At 37.3% G+C, this 22,406-nt stretch overlaps 1 protein-coding gene across 1 annotated transcript in view; it reads left to right on the top strand.

The window, feature by feature from the left end:
* Positions 1–1,398: 1,398 nt before the first annotated feature.
* The window catches only part of snx13 (sorting nexin 13), a 24,617-nt gene continuing 3,609 nt past the window's right edge, over positions 1,399–22,406 (top strand). The window contains exons 1-22 of the mRNA XM_043233041.1: positions 1,399–1,557; positions 7,385–7,497; positions 7,582–7,684; positions 8,575–8,664; positions 9,981–10,102; positions 10,239–10,360; positions 11,301–11,405; positions 12,347–12,435; positions 13,165–13,248; positions 13,321–13,458; positions 14,305–14,394; positions 15,239–15,338; positions 15,411–15,607; positions 15,687–15,791; positions 16,887–17,019; positions 17,108–17,145; positions 17,228–17,297; positions 18,804–18,979; positions 20,156–20,263; positions 20,340–20,450; positions 21,856–22,017; positions 22,219–22,290. Coding sequence (XP_043088976.1) covers positions 1,546–1,557; positions 7,385–7,497; positions 7,582–7,684; positions 8,575–8,664; positions 9,981–10,102; positions 10,239–10,360; positions 11,301–11,405; positions 12,347–12,435; positions 13,165–13,248; positions 13,321–13,458; positions 14,305–14,394; positions 15,239–15,338; positions 15,411–15,607; positions 15,687–15,791; positions 16,887–17,019; positions 17,108–17,145; positions 17,228–17,297; positions 18,804–18,979; positions 20,156–20,263; positions 20,340–20,450; positions 21,856–22,017; positions 22,219–22,290 — 2,340 coding nt within the window. The 5' untranslated portion in view covers positions 1,399–1,545. The remainder of the gene's footprint in view (positions 1,558–7,384; positions 7,498–7,581; positions 7,685–8,574; positions 8,665–9,980; positions 10,103–10,238; positions 10,361–11,300; positions 11,406–12,346; positions 12,436–13,164; positions 13,249–13,320; positions 13,459–14,304; positions 14,395–15,238; positions 15,339–15,410; positions 15,608–15,686; positions 15,792–16,886; positions 17,020–17,107; positions 17,146–17,227; positions 17,298–18,803; positions 18,980–20,155; positions 20,264–20,339; positions 20,451–21,855; positions 22,018–22,218; positions 22,291–22,406) is intronic.

Here is a 22,406-nt window from a genome sequence, read left to right as displayed (position 1 = left end):
TATATATATATATTAATGTGAATATTAAACAAAATATTGCTGTCGGGGAAAAAAAGTTTATTTGTATTATTATCGCAAAGAAGCATCTTTATCATATTTCTTCACATGCAAAAACAATACAAGTTTGTATAATCCATAAATCAAAGAAAATCAGATTTGTCGTTCATAACATCAACGCTGTTATTTAACACTGAATAATTCTAATGCATTCCTTCTTCGTTGAATCATTTATACCGTTTAGGTAAAAAAAAAAAAAAAAAAAAAAAAGCATGTAGGCTCGTATCCACAGAACAACAGTCTTTTGTCAGTATCGCCTTCATCAGAAAAATCAATTAAATGTGCATTACCCTGCGCTTATGGCGTTTTAATCTTCCTGGTCAGTTTTTCCTGTACTCACTTATGGTCATAAACCTATATAAGGTCCAAAGTTTGTTTGGGATCATTCGGTGTGACGAGCAGCATTTGTCCTGTCTTTATCGTGTCGTGGGACTGATATGGAGCAAATACAGTGCATGCTACTTATTCGTGCATTGGACTGATAAAATCGAGTCTTGTGATGAACAAGCTTGCCTGGGTTTTGAAATGGACCGGAGTCATGCAGTATGACCCGACCGATGCTTCGCGCAGCTGGAAACAGGTAGCCTGAGGTCAACTGCACGATGCATTAGAATTAAATACGAAGCTTTTACACCACGCAGTATGTCGTTGCATCGTGTGGCGTGTTATGGGATAATAGGAAGAAAAGAAAAGCATTTAATCATGCTGTGCGCCAGAACACGTTCAGTGTCACATTGTGTCACATGTTGAGAGCAGCGTACAGAGAGCAGGTCAAAACTGCTGGATCAGGTGCTGGATCAGCACAATGCGTTCAAATGACGCTCGGTTTTTTGATTGTGAAATATTTTTTTTTCCACAAGCCGAGGCACGTTACTATGTATAGATCGTCGATGCTAAACGGGGTCTGCGCTGTTTAAATTTACCAAAGATAACTTAAGATAAAGGTGTGTCGTCACACGCTGACCAATCACGGGTTACGCTACAGGTGAACTTTTTGACTAGTATGCCCACTCTACAGCAGCGGCGTAGGCGGGTTCCTACGAAGAAGCGCTAGGGAATGGAATACCATAGGCTCGCGGCTAATATAAGTCACTTATAGAGGCACTGTTGTTAAAAATGTGTACTCGTACATTCTCACGTTATTTGATAATGACGTGTAACGTGGGCTAACTACACAAGGTGTGCTTTCTTTCAATAAATAACAGTCACGAGAATCGCCGAGTTCGCTAGCTTCCGGGATGGCGGAATCTCGCGAGCCAATCGGAGCCCGCGTTTCCCGTCACGCGACCTTCCCTCAGGATCGCGCCGGAGTGTGCGCTCTAGTTTTCACGCGGAGACTCGTCGGCTTGTCGAGCTCGCGCTCATGGCGGCTGCAGGCAGGGCGCGCGCAGTCCCGAAGCGCTTCAGTTTATGAACGCGAGAAGAAAGGAAAACGTTAAAAATGCGGCGGGGATAAACCCAACGGCCCCCGGGTTTGCGTTTTAAATAATGTTTGCAGAGGTAAGTCGCGGTTTTCTCTCGCCCGCCTGCTCGGTGTGCCGTTTTCGCCGTGTTTACCGCTGCTGTTAGCTTAGCCGCGGGTTACCTGAACAGGTAAATAAACGCACACACGGCGAAGTACACACACGGTTGCGCACTTTAACGCTCACACAGCTTGTGTGCGGGATTACGCGTATTAATGCGATGAGATTAGATGTTTCTGAGCGCTGACAGTAAGGCTGAAGCTAGCTCAGCTAACATCAGCTGTCTGTGTATGCACATCATATATGTGTGCTTACATGAGGTGTGTGTGTGTGTGACAGCTGTGGGTGGAGGTGTGGGGCTTTTGTGTGTGTGTTCTGCGTGCTTCAGCTTGTTGATGTTGAGAATTGGTGGAAAATGACAGATGTTTCGTGGCGTGTGTGTGAAACTCTTGTTACTGTGTGTGTGTGTGTGTGTGTGTGTGTCATCGATCCTGTATTTACAGTAACATTCAACCTATGTTGATTGGACAAATAAGTAGTTTTAGTGCAGGTCACAAAGTTGTTTATGATGACATACCCGATAACAGATATTTGTTTTGTGTGTCTGTCACTACCTTGTCGCACTATCCGATCTTATTTTTATATTAAAAACGTTTGCAAAAGTAAAAAACATCCGTTTTAGCTGTAGGCCTATGTTTTGCAGTTCAGATCCTGAATTAGTTTATAGAAAGAGAAGCCTGGATTTGTTTGTGTTCGACCTCTCTCGTGTTATTTTAACCCGTCACTTTATGGTTATTGTTTACAAAAATGAGCTATAGACTCAATTTAAACGCAATAGATAACATACAGAATGTAAGAAACGTTCAAAAGCATTTCTGGGTGGAAGAAGTTTCTTTTTGTGTGTGTGTGTGTGTTGTCAAAGAAGCCAGAATTCTTTCCATTCCAGTAAGATGATAAAGTTGGTCAAGATAAGCCTGGCTTTATGAGACCGGTCTCGTGTGTGAACGTTATTTATTTATTTCCGAGCGTGTCATTTTGAAGCGACGAGCTCGTTTGTGCTCCACACGATGTTAAAACCTATGCAAACCCTGTGGTGTAGTCGGTTACGATGGCGAGGTAACAGCCCGGCTTCTTTTCAGCCTCTAATTATAGTTTTAAAGCAAACTCCTGCTTTGGCCGTAAGCGAGATTTAAAGGAAAAGCTCGCTTCATAAAAAAAAAAAAATGTACGTTTGCTTAAAGACACTGACGGATTTGTTTATTCGTCAGATTTGCTCAAGATAAAACCGCCAGGTACAAAACAAACTCAAGGGTGAAAACGTTTTCAGCAAATTGCATTTTTTGGCTCCTTTAAGACCATGCAAATGCTGTTGTTAAGATCATACGTTGTTTTTTTTTTTTTTGTGCATATGTGTGTATGCCTTATTGTTGAAGCTCATGCAAATACTGTAGTATAGTTAGAACGACTGTGTTACACTCGCTCAGCGTTGGGGTTATTTCGGGTGAATATAATCTACAGGTTGTTTTGTTTGTTTCCGTGCGCCGTCACCTGATGACAGGTGGACGAGGCGAATCCTCTTTAGTCACGTGACCCGCTGTAAAAGCGTCCACAAGTCCCTGCCGGCGTATCAGGACTCGAGTGCAGTCTTTGCATTTTAGGGCCGGACCTCGAAGCCAATGCGTTGCTGCAAGCGTTTCCCTAAACCGAGGCGTTTCAGCCCGCTGTGATTTGTGCCACCTTGCATACGATTCTTTTTTGCAGTCTGCGCAGCGGGATCTCGGCGCGTTTGTTTCTGGTGTTTCCTCGGCGCTTGGCGAGTCAATACTAAGAAGCGTGCATGCTTGCGCTGTGCACCGCTGGGTTGTGTGTCAACAGAGGAATGCAAAACTGTAAGTGGGCAGCGTTTGACTAAGAGTCAGGCTCGTATTACGGGAGCGGCTCGCTTCACCTGCGCTCGACCTGCTCTCTGCGTGCGCCCTCTTTATACCCATCAGACTCGTCAGATACATGCTCATGTAAAGCTCATCTTTTGTAGAAAGTGTTATTTTAATATCTGTAATAATGTAGTGTTGGTTTTTTTACTATTTTATAATAAAATTAATTAATGTTTTTATTTTACTTTTGTTTTTTTTTATTTATTTTGTCATTTTGTCATCTATGTGTCTATATATTTTGTCATCTATGTGTTTTTTTTTTTAGCACTTTAACTGAAACTAAATGAAAATTAGAAATGGGGAGCCACAATTAGAAATTCTAAATAAATGTATATATTTATTTATAGTTTCATGTTTTACACTGTAATTTTAGTTGAAGTCTCATTATGTTTATCCATAATTTAATAAAGCTACAAGAATACTTTTTTTTTTTTTTTTTTTGCAAAAATAACAACAATTTATAACAATTCATTAAACTAAGAAAAGGTCAATGTTAATGTTGCTTTTAAGTAACAAAAATGTTTAATTTGTTATATTAGATTTTATATAAATAAATTATATATATATATATATTTATTATTATATATTATTATTATTATTATTATTATTTTTAATATATATATATATATATTATATTATTATTATTTTTAATATATATATATATATATATATATATATTATATATTATTATTATTTTTTTTTAAATATATATATAAAAAAAGAATAATAATAATACACCATAAGCAAACACAACTTCTTTTCAGTGTCAGTAAGTGTAATGTGGTCTATGGAGAGCTTGTACTCTTTTTCTCTGTAAGTGCTGGAGCTTATATCTGGATTATATACGCAGCGTTTGATCTCAGGACAGTGGCACTCGAGCCTGGGGTATTTACACCGCTCTTAAAATAGACCTCGGTGACCAGCCTGAATTAACAGCGAAGCCTGATGGGTTTTAAGCGAGATCACACTCGAAACCATCAGGAAGCTCACGGCGATCGTTTAATGAGCTTGTCTAACCTTATCGGGTCAGGCCGTATATAAAGGCCCGGTCTCGGACGAGGATATTCAGGCCGAGCTGCCATGCGGCGTGATGTTAATGAATTTTGCGCTTTAAGGAGGAGGAGCTTGTTTGCAGCAGGTGATTGAGTGACAGTCGCTGGATAATGATCTTAACACTGACCCGTCCTGTGAGGACGCCCGAATGAGATCAGCGCTGTTAAGAGACCCGTTAAATCTACAGCTTTACACCTTTCCGTTGACTAATGGAGAATTCGGTGGCGTGTCCGTGAGCTTGCTTTAGTTTTCTAGTCGTAATCTGCTTTTATCTCCTTTAGAGGTTGGTTGGCTGGTGATGAGGGCCGAAACAGACAAGGACGTTTTTCAACCAGCTGCATTTTATGTGCATTTCAGCAAGTCTCTTTACCTTACATGCAGCCTAATGGTAACTAGCGCGCTTTTTGAGACTTCAAAACGAATATTTCTGAGCTGACGTAGCGCTTAACTTTATATGTCGTTTTTTTCAGCAGGTGTTACCTGGAATTACCTGCCTGCTTAATAAAGATATTTTAGTGTTTACTTGCGTCTTTCATATCTTTCGACTTTATTCCATAGGAGGAAGTTTGAATAAGGCGCTGCTTTCTAACTTTTATGCATCAAAATGAACAAAAAAGTGACTTATAATGAGTTTTAGTACAATAGTTTATCCTCCCCTCGAGTAGTAAACATTGCAAACTGATTATTAACAGCGATTTCAGCCCGTTCGTCACACAGATCAATAAAAACTACACGAGTTCATCCAGAACGCGCAGAAATAAAACACAAAAATGTCATTTGTTTTGCTCTACTAGCGCGGGGATGTTGATAGTGTGGAGACATCTGCTTTTCGTGGTCCTGTGACGTTTGTTCAGTCCTCTAGTGACACATACATGCATTGTGTGGCATGAAACGATCTCTAGAAAGTTACACCGTTTGACCGAATCCACAGGATGTCAGCAGAACGGGGCCCTATGAAATCCGTTTGATTTTTTTCCCCAAATGTCCCAAACTCTTTTTTAATAGTTAAATTCTGTTTTATAAAACAAAAAGCGTGCCTCATTAATAAATCGGTGTGAAAATATATACGTTTGGTCATTTTAATTAAGTTTAATTAAGGTCTAATTTTTTGCATGCATATACAACTTCATTTATTCACTTCTATTTATCTTAGCTTTTAATTATTGAAAATTAAGCGATCTTATTTTTTTGGCAAAGGGGATTTACTATTAAAATGAAAACAGGGAAGAAATGTTGTGCGATTTATTCCTCCAAAAATAGTTTTTCATCGTTGTAGTGGTAGTAGTAGTGGGCTATGCACATTCTATCGAAAAATAGTAAGAGGCGTAACGACTTCAAAATAAAGCAGACTTTTATTTTGTCGGCTTGCCGTGAATACCTTTACGGTTCTGTGTGTCTGATGTGACGTTAGTTTTCCTCAAATCAAATGGTAAAATGCTCATTAGGTGTTGTTGGAGATGTTGTTTATGTCCTCGTTCGTGTCCACGTTCAATGAGTTAATTAAAATTCCATGACATTCTATTGTGAATTCAGTTTTTCTGAGTGGATCCTGTCCGCATTGTCAGCCTCAAGGAAACGATAGGGCCCTGCGTATGTTTATGCGTATTCAAGTATACGTATTAATTAATTAAATGTATTTATTTTTACATTTTTCAGATTCCATTTTTTTCTATTATAATTTTAGCAATCAAAAAGCATGTCGAATCCATTGAGATAATTAAAAGATATTACAAAATTGAACAGAAATGATTGAAAGTTAACAAATTACACTTTAGGGCTTTTATGGTTACACCTATTAATTGCTTATTAGCATAACCCTTATTCTACATTCCTCATCTTACTAACTATTAATAAGCATCAAATTAAGATTCATATTTAATAGTTAATAATTGTTACTTATTCTAAAGTGTTACCCGAGCTGCTTTTAATTTACTTCTTCTAAATGTGGCAGATATTCCTCTTTATATAGTAAATGACATTTTTATTAATAGAACCTGCGGCTCCATCCTTGTTTTCTGCATTGCATCTGTGTTTAGGGTGAGTTTATGTAGAATTATTTTCTTTCTTTCACAGTTATGTTCCTCTCTTTAGTTTGTTCACGTTACAGGCTCATGTTTAAATAACACACTTTAGCTGAGCAGGACAGACGTGTGTGTGTGTGTGTGCGCGTGTGTGTGCGCGTGTGTGTGTGCGCGTGTGTGTGTGCGCGTGTGTGTGTGCGTGTGTGTGTGTGTGTGTGTGAGATCGACTCAGGAGAAGGAAGGGAAGGGCACAGAATGGGTCACTGAGTTTCCTGTCCTGGCAAAAACAGGAAACCTGGCCATTGGACGCATTCACAGTCACACTCGTCTCTAGTTCATCTCCTCCCTTTAGTTCTTTTGAAACCCTGTACCTGTCGGCTAAAAAGCTCCTGCAGTGTGCTTTCAGCTCTTCTGGGTCTCTGTGATGATGATGATGATGATGATGATGATGATGATCTAGGGTAAAATGCAGCTTGGTGAAATGGCCTGTAATTTCTACTTTAATTGCGATGCAAGAACAATAGCCTAACCTTCACCGATTGCATCTGACATAAGAATCAAATCAAAAAGAGGAAATCTTTTGCCTATGCGAACTATACAGCGCTAGTTGATGCTGCACAAATTACGATTACAATGCTTTTTTTTCTGCAAATGACGTTATTTCACAACGTTTTCGACCCTGACCGCGCTCCGTTTTAGTTGCTGCAATCATGTCATGTTTTTATTTATTTTTTTGTGGACACTGTATTCACGCTGATTTAATTCGGATCAGTCAACGCTCTTTAGCATGAGCGCTCGCAGTCAGCCATAGATAAGAAATAATATCGTCAACTCTATCTGTGTTTGTGTGTTTCAGGCCAGTCTGTCCATCTGGGGATGGGGGGGTCTGGGAGTCGTCCTCTTCCTCATCACTTTTGGACCCTTTGCCATCTTTTATCTGGCCTTCTACATCCTCTGTTTCATTGGCGGGTGAGTGGAGCGCACGTACTCCTCGTTTCGGGCGGCCTGTCTGTTCCCCAGAAGGATGATGCAGTCTCTCTTCTCTGTTTCTAGGGGTTTTGTAGTGCTGCTTTTATTTGGAAAGATAAACTCAGAGAAACACCTGGAAAGGTGTGAACACTCCTACCTGCCATCAACACACACGGCTGTACTGAAGGTAAAACTCTTTAACGTCTGTCTTCCCTTTCATTTATTGTATTTGACGCAGCACGCACAAGCTTTTGTAATGCATTTAACTACTAAAATACAATGTTGATTAAAATGAGTTAAGTTGAAGTTTTTTGAGAAGTTAATGTAGTAATAATAATTGAATAACATTTGAAAAATATTTTAATAAAATACTAATACTAAAAAACTAATACATGCAGCATTTTTTAAAACATGACTTAAAAAAAAAAAAAATATATATATATATATATATATATATATATATATATATATATATATATATATAAAAATATATATATATAAAATTCTGTCTTACATTTATTTCAGAGTTCTGTTCTGATTTAAAGCTAATTTATTGTTAAAAGCGGTGGTGTTCAAATAAATGCATAGACCATTAACAGTTGAATTAATCTTTTAAAATGTGATCAAACAAAGTTTCCTAGCTAATTTTAGGCCAACATTCTGCTTAATTATTAATTTTGCTAATATTAAAATGTGGAAGAAACTGTGTGTGATTTTTTTTTTTTTTTTTTTTTTTTTTTTTTTTTTTTAATTTATTTATTTATTTTATTTACCAAGTTAACTTTTATCTTGTGGCTTTTTGTCGACACCTTTCAGGTTATGTGTATATATATTATTTTTTAAATTTGGTTGTGTTAAGCTAATTCATTAAGAAACGTTCTTCTCCTAGAGAGAATATATGGTCACTGACATAAACTAGAGTTTCTAATAAACAGGTGTTTTCTGTTTGCGATAACATTTCCTGATAAGTCACGCGCATTAATACCAGAAACGTTTCATAAGGAAGCGAATTGCTGCTTTGTATTTCGTGATGACTTTGGATTGTGTTTCTGAGTTCGAATTCTTTGCGTTCGTCAGGTTTTGGAGGAGATGAAAGCAGAGTCCAAACCCATAAAGATCGACCGCCGGCTGACGGGATCCAGTATCATAGACGAGCCACTGCAGCAGGTACCGCTGAAAGAGCAGCGCCGCGTGCGTTTCAGGAACCTGCGGTTTTTCCACTCACGAGTTTCTCTCGGACTGTCGAGCTTTCGCTTCACAAGCGCCGTTTGTTTCGGCTCGTTTCAGAGTTCAGGCTGAGCGCATGACACTCGTTTTCAGTCAGCGGCCTCGCTGTATTTGCATTTATTGCTGCTCAGAGAGGTTTCTAGCGTTATGAAGCCATCATATTGTCTCTGTTTGGCGTTTAGAAAACGGGTTGTTTTACTGTCGTACCTTAGATATGTAAAAGGCGTAGCAGTATCACTTAGACTGTTGCAGAATAGTGGATGGGTTTTATGATTTTAATGTGCAGTGTACTTTTGAACGGCCTCCACGTTGGAGAGTGAAGAGATCGAAAATGTTGCCTAGATAGGCAGCTGTCTTTTTTGGAACAAGGCTGATGTGTTCAAAAATGGTTCCTGTTTTTTTTTTTTTTTTGTGGTTTAGTTTCAATAGCCGGTCTGAGTGGACCGGAGTGGCTTGTAGACGTGAGAAAAGACGGAAAAGTATTATGATGTGACCACATTAAAATCTCAGCCCACCGTAAAGAGGTTTTGAGGAAGTTAAAGACGCTCGTGAGAGCGTGTCAGCAGCTCCGGCTCGCAGTCTTTTCTGCTGAGCTTCACATCTGCTCTGGAATGTCTACCCACAGTCCTTTGCGGTAGCAGCGATGGGTCACTGTGTCTTTGCCAAAAAGAACCTCTTCTAGACAAATACATTTTCTCATGAGGCTTTATGAAATCCGAACTTTTTTTTTTTTCTCCCCAAATTCAAATTTATTTTCTCCAATGTTCTAGTTTCCCTTATAATGGTTGAATTATTTTTTATTTTTTATTTTTTTGGAAGTTCTGTGTTTTTTTTTTTGTCTTTATGGGCCTTTTGCAGTTTCATTCGATTAAAAAAATATAATTTTAATTTTAATAATATTTAATTTAATATGATACAATTTTTAACTTTTAAAAATTAATGTTACAGAGAAGCGAGTATATCCCAAGTAAATAATAATAATAACAATAATACAATAATAATGCTTATTGATTATTCAGATTTAACTAGAAAAATAAATAGAAATTAGAGAAAACATTAAGCCTTGTAAATACCCCATCTTTTAAAAATAAAAAAAAATAGATTTAAATTATACTTGGCATTAAAATGGAGTCTAGAGAATAAAAGAGAAATTCTGATTAATTGGACAGAAGAAATTTGGTGAAAAAATTAAAGGGATTTCATAATACCCAGAGTCCTATTTATTGCAGAAAATGATGATGTGATCCTCTTCTCAGGTCATTCAGTTCGCTCTGAGGGACTATATCCAGTATTGGTATTACACACTAAGTGACGATGAAACGTTCCTCTTGGAGATCCGTCAGACGGTCCAGAACGCACTCGTTGAGTTCTCCACCAGGTGAGATCAGATGTGCTTTAAAATCTCTGCTGTATCTGCATGTGACCAAACGCTGCATTCAGATGCTACGAGACGCTTCCCTGCTGAACAAAGTGTTGACATGAAGGCTCCTGTGACTCACCTTTCCTTTCCTCAGGTCTAAAGAGGTGGACTGGCAGCCGTATTTCACCACCAGACTGGTGGACGACTTTGCGACTCATCTGCGTGTTTTCAGGAAAGCTCAGGAGAGGCTGAACGAGAGAGAAGATCCGAAACAACGTGAGGATTGTTCTCTTCTCTTCTCTGTTCACATCATCTGCAAAAACAAATCAAACTGTTTATCAGCGGCAAGACCGAAACACCAAGGAACCATTAGTTAACGTTAGCTGTTGCATTAGTTAACTTTAACAACGAGTATACATGCATTTAAAATGCGAGGGATTCTTTTTGTTACTAAATAAAAGAACTGTGAAAATAATGTGTAAAAAAATTAAATAAAATACAAAAAAACATATTAATATTACTGGTTGCCAAATAAACATTTCTCGTTTCCATTGTTTGTCTTGGTGAATTAATATAACTAAACTAAAACTGTAATGAAAATAAAAGTATACAGACGTATACAAAAATGTGTTAATTAATGATAAAAACAACAAACACACAATTAAATACTAATTTGCACTCAATAATTTAATTTAAAAAAATCATTAAAATCTAACCGGTACAATACTAAAATTAAAAGCTTAATCAGAATAGTAATATTAATGCTGTTAAACAATGCATCTAAAAATTTTAGATATGTAAACTGTATATTTACGTAAATACAAATGCATGTATATTTTTAAGAAAAATATGTTGTTTATATATTAAATGTGTATATAAAAAACAAATATGAGACTATACGTATATTTTGAAAATACACATTTATATATTATGTATGTGTATATATACAGAACACAAATATGTTATGCAAACAAAAACCTTTATTTTGGATGCAATTAATTATTTGAAGTTTGACAGCAGTGATATTACGTAACAGTAACCGATTTTTAACAGTCCATGTTGACCGAGTGTTAACAAACGAAGTGGTACTGTACAAATGTTACTTCAGTGAAGCGCAAAGTAAAAAAGCGAAATGCTTCCCGCTCCCTGAGCGCAGAGCGTCTTGGGAACGTGTTTGTAGCGAGTCATGGTGTGGGTTTGTGTGTGTTCGTGGCAGGTGACGCTCCAGACGAGTTGCTGGACTCGTTTTTTGAGGCGGAGGTGGAAATGGAGAGGAAGATCTGCAGAGATGTCGTGTGCACGTCACGCAAGGATGAAGAAGGTAACGCGATCGCGGAGGATTCGTGTCTACAGACGCTTCAGTGATTCCAGGCGTGGCAGCATGCTTCTCTAGGGCAGATCTTATAGGACGGAGCAGTTTAAAGGCTTCGTTCGCACAAAATATAAACGCAGAAAAGAGCCACGGGTGGAAGAGCGTGTATAAATGTGCCCTGTGAGTATTAGAGAAGCCAGTTGATCGCTTGGTTTAATCACCCTCAGCTCTTTCCAAAACCAGCTCGCTTGTTTCCTGCAGATGTTTTGGTGAATGTTTGCGCTGCCGTCCTCCGCGCGCTGATAGAGTTTTCAAAAACACACCATCGAAGTAGATTCTGTGGCTAAGCGTGATTGACAAGCATGAAAACACACCGATTTAATTGAACGTGTGCGTTTTGCAGCCAATTGGACCGTTTTTTTGTAGATGGATCCGAGCTTTTCGATTGAGCAGCTGGAAGTAGCAAATCAGTGCATTTCTAATTAAAAGCGCCACGTCATGCATGCTTTTTTTTATGGTTACTACTGGTGCAGTAAAATGCATCCGGCATTTAATTGGGAGTAATCTCTGATGGCTCCGGGCTGCCTCGCCGTAGGAAGGAAAGACAAAGAGCATCACTTAAAGGAACAGCTTGCAAATTTTGCCGCTATTTGCTCATTGTTTTCAAACCTGTTTGAATTTCTTTGTCTTGGCCGAACAGTAGCAATAATAAAAAAAATTGCTTGGAAGTCCATGGTGACCTGAAACGGCCTGGTTATGAACGTTCTTCTTAAGACATTCATACAGGCTTGGACCTACCGGAGGGTGACTTTATTTTCACTTTAGGGTGAACTATTGCATCAACGCACTATTCGAAGCGTACCGTTATCAGCAGAATAAACACATTATTACTATGTAGTACACAAACTGATTTGATGTGTTTGTTGAGTGCTGTCTGGTGTTTGGTGCAGGTTACCTGCGGGATCTCTGTGAAGTGCTGCTGTATCTGTTACTACCTCCTGGAGATTTCCACAACAAGAATATGAGATACTTCCTCAGGGTACGGCTCAATCACACGCGGCTGCTAAATCATTTTATTTCTGGTCAGCTAACTGTAGCATTATTGTTTAAGCAAACACTAACCGTCTTCTCTGCCCTCCGTTGTAATGAGGGCAGAATTAAAGCATAGCTGTTAAATACTTTTTTGTTATTTGAAGTAAAGCTAAAAATAGAATCTAAGATCAAAACTGAAAGCTAAAAACGATTGAAATTAAAACGATTTGAAATGTTAATAAAAACGGTTATTCGACGCTAAATAACAGTGCTCTTAAGACATTTTCTGCAGTATTTTAATGCCTGTATCAAGCTAAAATAAAAAAAATAAGATGAAAAGCGTAAATGAAATGTTGTCTTTGGAACTAATTGTAATAAGTTTTAGTGCATAAATTAATAATTCCAATATAAAAGATTTATAAATAGAAATATAATAAAGTTATATTATGTTATTATAAATTATAATATAATAAAAATAATTACACAAAAATGTCACATGACAAAAGTACTAAAACTTAAAATTATATTCATAAAAATAAATACAAAAATAAAATAATGGTAGGAAAAAGTAAAAGTAAAATATTTATTATTATTAAATATATAAAATAACATTTTTATAATTTAAACAACTGCGAAAGAACTTTCCTAAAAACACTATTTGGAAAATGTCTAAATTATTCTCTGTGGAAATTGGCGTTACGCGCTACATTGACGTTGTTGATTAACTGTCCCGCAGGAAGTCCTGGCCAGAGGAGTTCTGCTGCCCTTAATTAACCAGCTGAGTGACCCTGATTACATCAACCAGTTCATCATCTGGATGGTGAGACCTGCACGGTTTTACGCTCCGAGAGCGCGTCGTGAGTTACCTTTAAGATGTTTTGTGTGTGTTTAGATTCGTGACTCCAGCTGTAACTACGAGGCCTTCTTGAACATCTTAAAGCTGACAGACAAAGTGGCCGAGCTGGAGGCCGTCAAAGACAAAGTCCTGGAGGAGCTTCAGTACCTCCGCTCTCTGGACACTGGAGCAGACACACACACACACACACACACAGACACACACACAGACTCACAGACACACACACACACACACACACACACACACACACACACACACACACACACACACACACACACACACACAGACACACACAGACTCAGACACACACACACACACACACACACACACACACACACACACACACACACACACAGACACACACACAGACTCACAGACACACACACACACACACACACACACACACACACACACACACACACAGACTCACACAGACACACACACACACACACACACACACACACACACACACACAGACACTCACAGACACAGACACACACACACACACGCACACACTCACACACTCACGCGCACACAGACACACGCAGACACAGACACACACACACACACGCACACACAGACACAGACACACACTCACACACACACACTCCACGCAAGACACAGACACACGCGCACACAGACACACGCAGACACAGACAGACACACACACACACACACACACACACACACACACGCGCACGCAGACGGGTGCACGCACACACGCACACGCACACACACACACACACACACACACACACACACACACACACGCAGACGCACACACACACACGCACGCACGCAGACAGTGCACGCGCACGCACGCGCACACACGCACGCACGCAGACGGTACATGCACACACACACACACACACACATTCAGCGTTAAGGGTTTTTTCAGTCGGTTGGAAAATAAACAATGAATTCCGGGGGTTTGTTTTGGAAAATTTGAGAGTAGATGCTAGGCTTTCTAATAACAAACACTGTTTACTTTTTTTTTTTTCTCTCTGTCCACATTCAACAGATATCAACTATATAAAGAATCAAATCAATAGTTTGCTCTTTGTGAAGAAAATCTGTGAAACACGGATACAAAGGCTACAATCAGGGAAGGTAAACAAATCTCTCCTGTTTCTCTCACATTTGCTTTATTATAATCCATGAATATTCATTAATAACATTTATTTTATTTTATATATATATATATATATATATATATATATATATATATATATATATATATATATATATACGTGTATATGTGTATATATATGTATATATATGTATATGAATTAAAATTCTTCAATAATGATCATTTAAGCATAAACAGTAGTGTAAATGAGACATGTGAAATAATTCCTCTTAATCAGGGTTATTATAGTTAACTGAAACTAAAACCATTGTAAACGTTTTCATTTCTTGAAATAATAAGACTGAACTGAAATTAAAAATATATACATATTTTTGAGCTGGTTGCCAAAGCAACATTTCTCTGTTTAATTTTACTTGCTGTACTTTAATAACTAAAACTGAAATATAAATGAATAAAAACTCTACAGTATCTAAGAATGTATGACAAATTAATATGTAATATAATTGTAATTAAAATTAAATATTAATTGCATTTATATCAATTATATTAATTATCAGTTCATTATTACATAAAATTATACGTTAATATAATTAATATTAATAGGTACTTTAAGTATTGTTGGGTATTTTTGTACTATTAATACAGAAATGTTTTTTTCCAAAACCATTAGTTGTAGTTCTGTATTTTTCCAAAATATTCTAAATATTGTTATTAATAATGATGTTGATTACTGAAATACAGAAATCACTTTTTTTCTAAAATATGATAAAATGCATAATAAAACTGAATATACTTTGTATATAAATGAGTACGTTTTTTACCAGCAATTAATCATGTAAATAAACACCTTTTTTTTCCAAACAGGAAGTGGACGCATTGAAACTTGCAGCTAATTTTGGGAAGCTGTGTGTGATTCCACTGGAACATATATTAGTGCACAACATCGCTCTGCAGTTCTTCATGGGTGAGTCGAGGCAGATGCACACCGTCCCTTCTCTCTTTGGATGTCCCTCCTCAATGGGTTTCTTGTCTCTAGACTACATGCAGCCCATGGGCGGCCAGGCGATCCTGTTCTTCTGGCTGACGGTGGAGGGCTATCGGGTCACGGCCCAGCAGCAGCTGGAGGTCTTACAGAGCAGCCAGAGAGATGGGAAGAGGCAGAGCAGCCAGACCACCAAAGGCCTGCTGAGAGCCGCCGCGCTCGGCATCTACGACCAGTACCTGTCCGAGAAGGTGAGGGGATGGAAGTTGACCGGTAAGAAGGAGCGAAGGGTCCGTGAAGCCATGTTTGACAGGCGTGTTTCCCGCTCAGGCCTCTCCCAGGGTGCAGGTGGACGAAGCGTCAGTAACCAGGCTGGCTCAGAAACTCAACAAAGAGGATCCCACACCAGAGATATTTGATGAAATCCAGAAAAAGGTAGTGACTGAGGCTTCGCTGAGCATACATGTGACCCAGGAGCGCAAAACCAGGGCATTCTTGGGCATTGAGATTCATGCATGATCTGAAAGCGCTTGTTTTTTTTTGTTAGGATAGGGCAAAATCTGGAATCTGAGGGTGTGAAAATGACCTTTTAAGTTCGTAGCAATGCATATTACTAATAACAAAAAAAAGTTTTGATATATCTACAGTAGTAACTATAGTAGTAGTTCATGAAACAATGATTTTTGCCATTAAAGAAAATTCATAATTTTGACTCTTATATTATATAAAATATTACCTATAATAACAATATTAATTAGAATGAAGATAATGATGATGATGATGATGATATTCATAATAATAATCATTATTAGTAATCAGTTAAAATTATTATTAACTTCTTTGTAGGTCGGAAGTATTATAACAAAAAGAAAAAACAATCATAAATATTAGTAATTTCAATATTGCTATGTAAAATAATAAATGCAACAACAAAAATCTTATTTTTTTATTGTTTTTAATTTATTATATATTTGTAATTAATATATAAGAAATATAATGTATTTATATATTTAAATAATAAAAACATAATTATTTTTTAAATTACATTTATGAAAATATAATATAAACTTCATATCAGTAGTCTTATTGTAATAATATTTGGATTCATTTCATTTTTATGGATTTATTATTATTATTATTATTATTATTATTATTAATACTAATACTAATAATAGCAAATACAATTATTAAAATAAAATGTTAATGGACTGTAAATGAAAAAATAAGTCTCTTTAAATCAGCTTAATACGTGACACTAAAGACTGCATTAATGATGCTGAAAATTCAGCTTTGATTGCAGCAATAAATTACATATTAACATATATTCACATAGAAAACATGTTATTTTAAATGGTAAAACATGTTTGATCAAATAAATGCGGCCTTGGTGAGCAAAAGAGTTAATAGAAAAATCTCACCGACCTAAAACTTTTGAACAGTAGTCTATACAAGTGTGGTTTAAGATTTGTGATGGTTTTGACCAATATATCTATTAAAAGGCCCGTTGAATTAGCTCTCCGTGTTCCTCAGGTGTATGATACGATGTTGCGGGATGAGAGGTTTTACCCATCGTTTAAGCAGCACCCGCTGTACGTGAGGATGCTGGCCGAGCTGGACATGCTGAAAGAGCCCAGTTACAGAGGGTCGGACGACGGGGACGGAGGTGACCAACGCACAGACCAGATCGGCCTTCAATGAGCCTCCATACACATCCCCTCCTAAAACTCACTCATGTTTCTCTGTTTCTCCAGAGTCGTTTAACGGGTCTCCAACAGGAAGCATTAACTTAGTATGTCAAATAAAGCCTCTCGTCGGCAGTGTTTACATACGTCAGGTGCGTTCGGTCGGTTTCTAACGCTGGTGTTTTCTAGTCATTAGATGATCTCAGCAGCGGCAGCGTGGACGAGTCTGCTCAGCTCCACGCCTTCATCTCTGATACGGGTGAGACTTTTATCTGCTCCTAAGCATTTTTAAAAGTTTTAAGGTGAAAGTGACCGTCAAAGTCATGTCGCTTTTTTTGCTTGTAGGTTACATCAGCATGGTAGAAATGTTGTTCGTTTGCGTCTGCGTTACGTTGGTTACTACAACAGTGTCTTAAAAAATCATTAGCATCAAAAGCAGGAATAAAAAATACATTTTGTTACGCTCAGAGATAATCGAAGGGGTCGCCAGATGTCGATGTTGTCTTAATGCCAATACTGGCGTGTAAAACGCACGTCTCTCTTCACAGAAAGCCGTTTTGTTGCATGTTTCTTTAAATGCAAATTAGCTGCGCTGACCGCGCCTCTCTGCTGAGCCGTGAAGCACGATCACGAATGGTTCACAGAGATGCATGTACATAGACATTCCTTCAAAAACACACATAAGGCCCAGATGTTTGAAGTAAACGATTTAATGCTGTGTTGCGTCCAACAACAAAACAGCTCAGCCTCTTTCTTGTCTGCAGTTAGCGTAACTGATTGGTGAAATATGAGCTCTCTAAGAAGTGCCTGGGTTTAATTGAATGTTAGCAGTGACTCGCGTGAATGGTAATGGTCTGTGTGTGATTTTCAAAGGACTAGTTCACTTTCAAATGAAAAGGTCCTGATGATTTACTCTCCCCAGCGCCATCCAAGATGTTTGTGTGTTTCTTCCTTCAGTCGAAAAAAGAAATGGAGGTTTTTGATGAAAACATCCCGGCATGGATGCACTCCAGTGCAAGGCGCAGCTTCAAAGGGCTGTAGTGAATCAATCGGTCATTTGAGTATAAATAAATGAACGCTTTATAAACACACACACGCTCGAGGTAGGTGGAACCACCAAATCGCTGTTTGTTCAGCGACACCTATTCAAAAGCCTTTGTGTTGGTTTGTTTAAAATGAGCGTTTCTCGCGCGTACCCTGGATGTGAAAAAAGATTGTCCTTTTCACCGCAAAGACACGTTACGTGTATCTCAGTGCAGAGCGAGGCAGGCATCTGTGTTTTAGATATTTTTTTTTTTTTAAATGGCCGATTGTTTCTCTAGACGGGATCCTTATTCATCGCCTGGTATCGTTTACAGCTCCTTGAAGCTTCGACCGCTTGAAATTCACTAAACCCTTTGTGATGTTTTCATCCAAAACCTTCGTTATATTATCAGGAAAAGTGAACTGATCCTTTATTGAGCTGTTCGGTGCGTGCTGGTGATCTCTCCTCTCTTCCTAGTCACCGCTTCTCATTTTCAAGCATTTATTTGAAGGAGCGACACTTCTCCCGCCACTTTACGTTCGCTCTTATCGTGACACTATCATTTCATCAGCTTTATTTCTTTATTTTCTTACTTTCATCTTTTTTTTTCCTCTCCCCTGTCCCTCTGTGGCTTGGTCTCGTTGTCCTCTCTCTGCTGTGTGTCTTTCTCGTGCTCCTCGTTCTCTTTCCCCTGCCATCGTTTCCATCGCTCCCGCCTCTCTCTCTCCCGGCGTGCCGTAGCTGATGCGTTTCTAAACCAACTTCCTGTGGCAGGCGTGTGTAACGATCACGGGAAGACGTACGCTCTCTACACCATCACCGTCATACGCAAGAACTCGGACGGCAGCGAGGACATCTGGAAGACGTACCGCCGCTACAGCGATTTCCACGACTTCCACATGCGCATCACAGAACAGGTGACACAGATTTTATGCTGTGTTTCTACATGACAGTAAAAAAAAAAGGTCATTAAAGTCTGCGTATGGTAATGGAAGCACAGCTTAGATCAACATGGCAGAAATGATGTCGGAAATCACTTTGTCTTTATTATATTGTTGCTTTATTGTGATTTATTGGTGTTTAACACACTTTACCATGTTTAAAAACACTCCAAAAAAAGAATTAAAAACAAAATAAACTTAAAAAAATATATATATAAATATATATATATATATATATATATATATATATATATATAATTTTTTTTTTAATTTATAAAAAAAAAAAAAAATAAAAAAAAAAAAATGTATAGTATTTATATATATATATATATATATATATATATATATTATATATTATTTATATATATATATATATTATTTATATTATTTATATTTATTTATATATATATATATATATATATATAATTTTTATATATATATATATATATATATATATATATATATATATATATATATATATATATTATTTATATATTATTATTATTATTATTATTTTTTTTATATAAATTTATACATAAATATGTGTATATTATTATTTTATTTTTATTTATTATATATCCAAATGTATATATCCAAATTCTAGGTAGTAAAATTGTTAATTTACTATAATAAATAATTTATAGTAGTAGTATTACTATAGCGTACAAGATGTACAATAAACTGCAGAAATGTAACTTTTCCCCCTTAATAAAAAAAAATGCTTACGTTACAAATAATGTTAATATTTTACCTCACCTCTCATTTTAGAAATATAATAAATGTATAAAAAAAATATATTATTATACGTTGTTTTATAAATGTCATCAAAATAGGTATTTTTACACTTACAAAATATATTTACACTTACACTTTACACCTATAAATTAAAAAAACACTATTAATAATTTATATTGTGTTGAACAATTTTGGTAGTTGAAATCGCCATGAATCATTAGCCAAAATAGTTCAAGTGTTTATTAAATGAAAATGCACAGAGACTTGTGGATCCTGTCGACTTGCATTGAAGTTCTGTAGTCTTGAGTTTTGCAAACACAGAGTCCTGGAGTTATTATATGTCTTTTGTCTGCGCACGCTCTGATTTAATTGGGTTTGACAGATGTGAAGTTTTCTAACCCATCTGTCCGTTTTTAGTTTGAGAGCCTCGGTCCGATTCTCAAGCTTCCTGGCAAGAAGACCTTTAACAACATGGACAGGGAGTTTTTGGAGAAGAGGAAAAAGGACCTGAACGCTTATTTGCAGGTGGGTCAGCTCGGGACTGCTGTTTATTTTGGGTTCTGCTGGCTCAGGTGTGCTGAGAGCTGGGTTTGTCTTACAGCTGCTGTTGAATCCTGAGATGATGAAGGCCTGTCCCATGCTGATCCCCTACGTCTATGACTTCCTGGAGAACAAAGCCTACAGCAAGGGCAAAGGAGACTTTGCACGCAAGGTGAGGAAAGCACATAATGGGTGGGGGACTCGGCTCATAAAATGATATCTTGGCATGAAACTAAATTTGCAATGCATTACATTTAATCGTTTTCATTTATATGCTCCAACATAAAATGTTAAAAAGTCTCTTCTGCTTACGAAAGCTGCATGTTTTTAATCGGAAATGCAGTTTTCTGTTTGAATATATGTTAAAATGTCATTTATTTCTGTGATGATTCCTTGATTTAATATAAATGGGCTTTTATTTGATAAAGAAGCTTTTGTAAATAGGGATGCACCAAATGTTCGACAGCCCGAAAATAACCGAGAAGACCAAATAAATGATGCCGAGCAATGATGTTATGTTTGTGCTCGTGCAGAACTCTGTAACATTAAAAGTTTTAGAATAAAATAAGAAAAGACAAAAATAATGCTAATAATAATTACAGTAACTCTGTTGCTACATTTATTGTAGCGCGCCGTTCTAGTTAGGATCAGTGATATTTATAATGTTTTGAAAGCATTCTCTTTCTGCGTTCTGCATTTTATTTCATTGATTTCTTTTATTTACATTTTATTCAAGAGGAGGGGTCTCAAAAATGGCCAAAAACACATTTATTTGAGAGAACTGTTTAATGCGAAGTAGCTATTGTTAAATTGCTGTTTTGTGTATTTTATTTTTATTTTATTTTTTTGGAAAAGCATATTTTGGCTATTTCATTTATGCAATTTATTTTTTTTGTTCTGTACAAAATATATCTGGAAAGTGGTATTCATCCTTCTGTCCAGTTTCTCATTTTGTTGGTTTCATCTATGGCCAAGGAGTTTTCATTTCGGTGCATCCCTAATTATAAATATCTTTACTGCCACCTTTGATTGGTTTAAAGCATCCTTGCATAATAAAAGTATGACTTATTTTTTTTTTTTTTTTTATTTTATTTTATATTAATAAATTACATTGACTTCAGAAACAATAGTGTATAATTTTAATGCTTTTTTTTTCTTTTTTAAGCAATATTGCAATCTAATCTATGCACTGAATTTTTTTTTATGAAATCCCATAGATTTCATCTAACAAGCTGCATTACTTTGACACCCTTTTAGGTAAACAGATGGATACATGCACGTTACATTTAGTCATTTAGCAGATGCTTTTATCCAAAGCGACTTAAAAATGAGGATGGCAGTGGAAGCAATCAAAATCAACAAAATATCTATATCTCTATATATATATATATATATATGGGTAGTCTGTATTCCAGAACAGTCTGAATTGTCAACAGCAAAGACACGATCCGAATGCTGCAGTTGATGAAATCCATGTAATTACTCCCTGTATTACTCCAGAGGGGCAGCGGAGTTGTTGTCTTTTTCGATTCGCCGCGTTTTTTTGTAAACTTGTCCTGTTCTCTGGACTCGGACAGATGGACACGTTTGAGAACCCTCTCCGGAGCTCCATGCGGAATGTGTCCAATGCCGTGAAGTCACTGCCGGACAGCCTGGCCGAGGGGGTGTCCAAAGTCTCGGCGGACATGGGCCGCATGTCTGAGAAACTTGGCCAGGATATTAAACAGTCCATATTTAAGGTAGAGCACGCCTGGAGAGTCTCAGCACAGCGAGAAGTGCGCAGAGGACCAGAGACCCGCAAACTGGACGCCTTGCATGTTACCTGTTTTTATGTAACTGCCAAACGTAGTCTGTGCCGTTTAGCAATCATGTAGGCGAAACATTTGCACCGCTTTTTTTATAAATGCGTGCCGTTGACTGCGGACGTGTCTGATCCCCAGGTGCCTCCTTTAATCGCAAAGTCTGACATCGACCCCGAACACTGCCGCGTCTCGGCTCAGCTGGACGACAATGTGAGTCAACATCAGATCAGTGTGTGTGAAGGTGCTGAGAAATAATGCTATTTTAGTCGTTGTACCAAGAAATTCATTATATCTAGCTTTGATATAATGTTTAAAAATATATAATA

Source organism: Puntigrus tetrazona, unplaced genomic scaffold (genome assembly GCF_018831695.1).
Source record: "Puntigrus tetrazona isolate hp1 unplaced genomic scaffold, ASM1883169v1 S000000746, whole genome shotgun sequence".
Lineage (NCBI taxonomy): Eukaryota > Metazoa > Chordata > Actinopteri > Cypriniformes > Cyprinidae > Puntigrus > Puntigrus tetrazona.
This window is presented reverse-complemented; position numbering and strand designations above follow the sequence as displayed.